Source organism: Bos indicus x Bos taurus, chromosome 9, assembly GCF_003369695.1.
Source record: "Bos indicus x Bos taurus breed Angus x Brahman F1 hybrid chromosome 9, Bos_hybrid_MaternalHap_v2.0, whole genome shotgun sequence".
Lineage (NCBI taxonomy): Eukaryota > Metazoa > Chordata > Mammalia > Artiodactyla > Bovidae > Bos > Bos indicus x Bos taurus.
The window spans coordinates 70557492-70559034 of record NC_040084.1 but is presented as its reverse complement, the minus strand read 5'-3'; the positions used below and the strand labels follow the sequence as shown (position 1 = coordinate 70559034).

General features: G+C 41.1%; 1 protein-coding gene across 1 annotated transcript; it reads right to left on the bottom strand.

Moving 5' to 3' along the window:
- Positions 1-234: 234 nt before the first annotated feature.
- On the bottom strand, positions 235-1266 carry LOC113898725 (trace amine-associated receptor 7a-like). The gene has a single exon (XM_027552133.1). It carries the CDS (start codon positions 1264-1266, stop codon positions 235-237), a length of 1032 nt encoding a protein of 343 aa, XP_027407934.1.
- Between the last annotated feature and the right edge of the window lie 277 nt (positions 1267-1543).

Sequence of the window (1543 nt, the reverse complement as noted above, 5' to 3'; positions counted from 1 at the left end):
AAGTAGCACCCCCAGATCGGTGTTAAAGGTTTCTGGCTCCAAGGTCATGCGGTTTCCATAACAACCAGGTTTTTATGTTATAATGATTAAAGAATGATGAAACTGAATTTAAGTGTTTAGGTCATATCAGAAGCATTTTGCATTAGAAGATCTTGCACATATGTAATTAAATTTTCTACCCAATGGTGTGTTCACTGTGAATCTATTTTCAATTCCTCCATCTAAAATGTGGACTTACCCAGAAAATAAATTTACTGTCGAGGAATTCGCTCTCAAGACTTTGCCAGTGACAATGAGTTTGATGGCTTTTCGAAACCAAGGATAAAAGAAAGCATAAATCAAGGAGTTCATAGCTGAGTTATAATAAGCAATCCAAACCAGTATTTCATAAACATATGTGGGAGTGATGAAGCCTAGGAAGGCATCAGTGATGGCATCCAGGAAGTAAGGCAGCCAGGAGACCAGAAATGCTAGCACTGTGATGCCCAGTGTTCTTGCTGCCTTTCTCTCCCTCTTGGCCACTCTGTCTTGGTAGCTTTCTGAGCATCTCCCAGTCTTAATGTTCAGACTCTCAATTTTTCTAGCCTGTTGTTCAGCAATGAGGAAAATCTTGGAGTAAAGAATTATCATCACAAGGGTGGGGATGAAAAATAATAGAAAATTCACCAATACCCAACTTTGATTCATTGCAATTTGACAGCCTCCCACACAGGTGAGAGCACTTACTAGATCCTCCAGTCCAACTGCATTTGCTCCTGTGCCAAGAAGGGAAAAAGAATAAATAATCGAAAAGAGCCAAGAGGAGGCAATACACATGCCAGAAAAAGACACAGTGAACCTGGTTGGATAGACCAGGGGGTCAGAGACGGCAATGTACCTGTCCAGAGAGATAAAGCACAAGTGGTAGATGGAAGCTAGACAGAATGACACATCAAAACAGGAATGAAATTGACAGTAACTCTCCCCAAAATACCAGCAGCTCTCCACGGACCTCACTATGCTGAAGGGCATCACAGTCACTCCCACCATGAAGTCCGCACAAGCCAGGGAAGCGATCAAAAAATTGGTAGGAGAATGCAGCTGCTTGAAGTGGAGAATGGAAATCATTACCAAGAGGTTTCCAAATACAGCCAGCACAGCTCCAAAGATGAACACTGTGTACAGGATCAGGCGGGGACCTAGTGAGTAGGGTGTTTTCACACAGGATCCGTTCAGGTGCTCGTAGCAGAGCTGCACAGCTGCAACGCTGGGTGAGCTGCTGTTCATGATGCTGCTGTCAGAAGCTTGTAAACATTTGGAAAAGTTCTGTCCCTTTTCAGTCACACAAAATAGAGCAGTTTTCTATTTCCTGGTGGGAGAAAAAAAGATCTCATTGCACTGATTACCTTTGTTATAGTTACCAAACATTATCCCCATCACCTGTCATATATCCATATCAATCTGTGAATGTATAACAATATATTCCATTCAAATGTCCATAAATCTTAGCTATTATTTTCTTATAATTTAGAATGTAGTTTAAAACAATATTCTAAATCAAATA

Coding starts and splice junctions, on each gene's coding strand:
- LOC113898725 (XM_027552133.1), bottom strand. CDS start 1,266: ATGAACAGCAGCTCACCCAGCGTTGCAGCTGTGCAGCTCTGCTACGAG.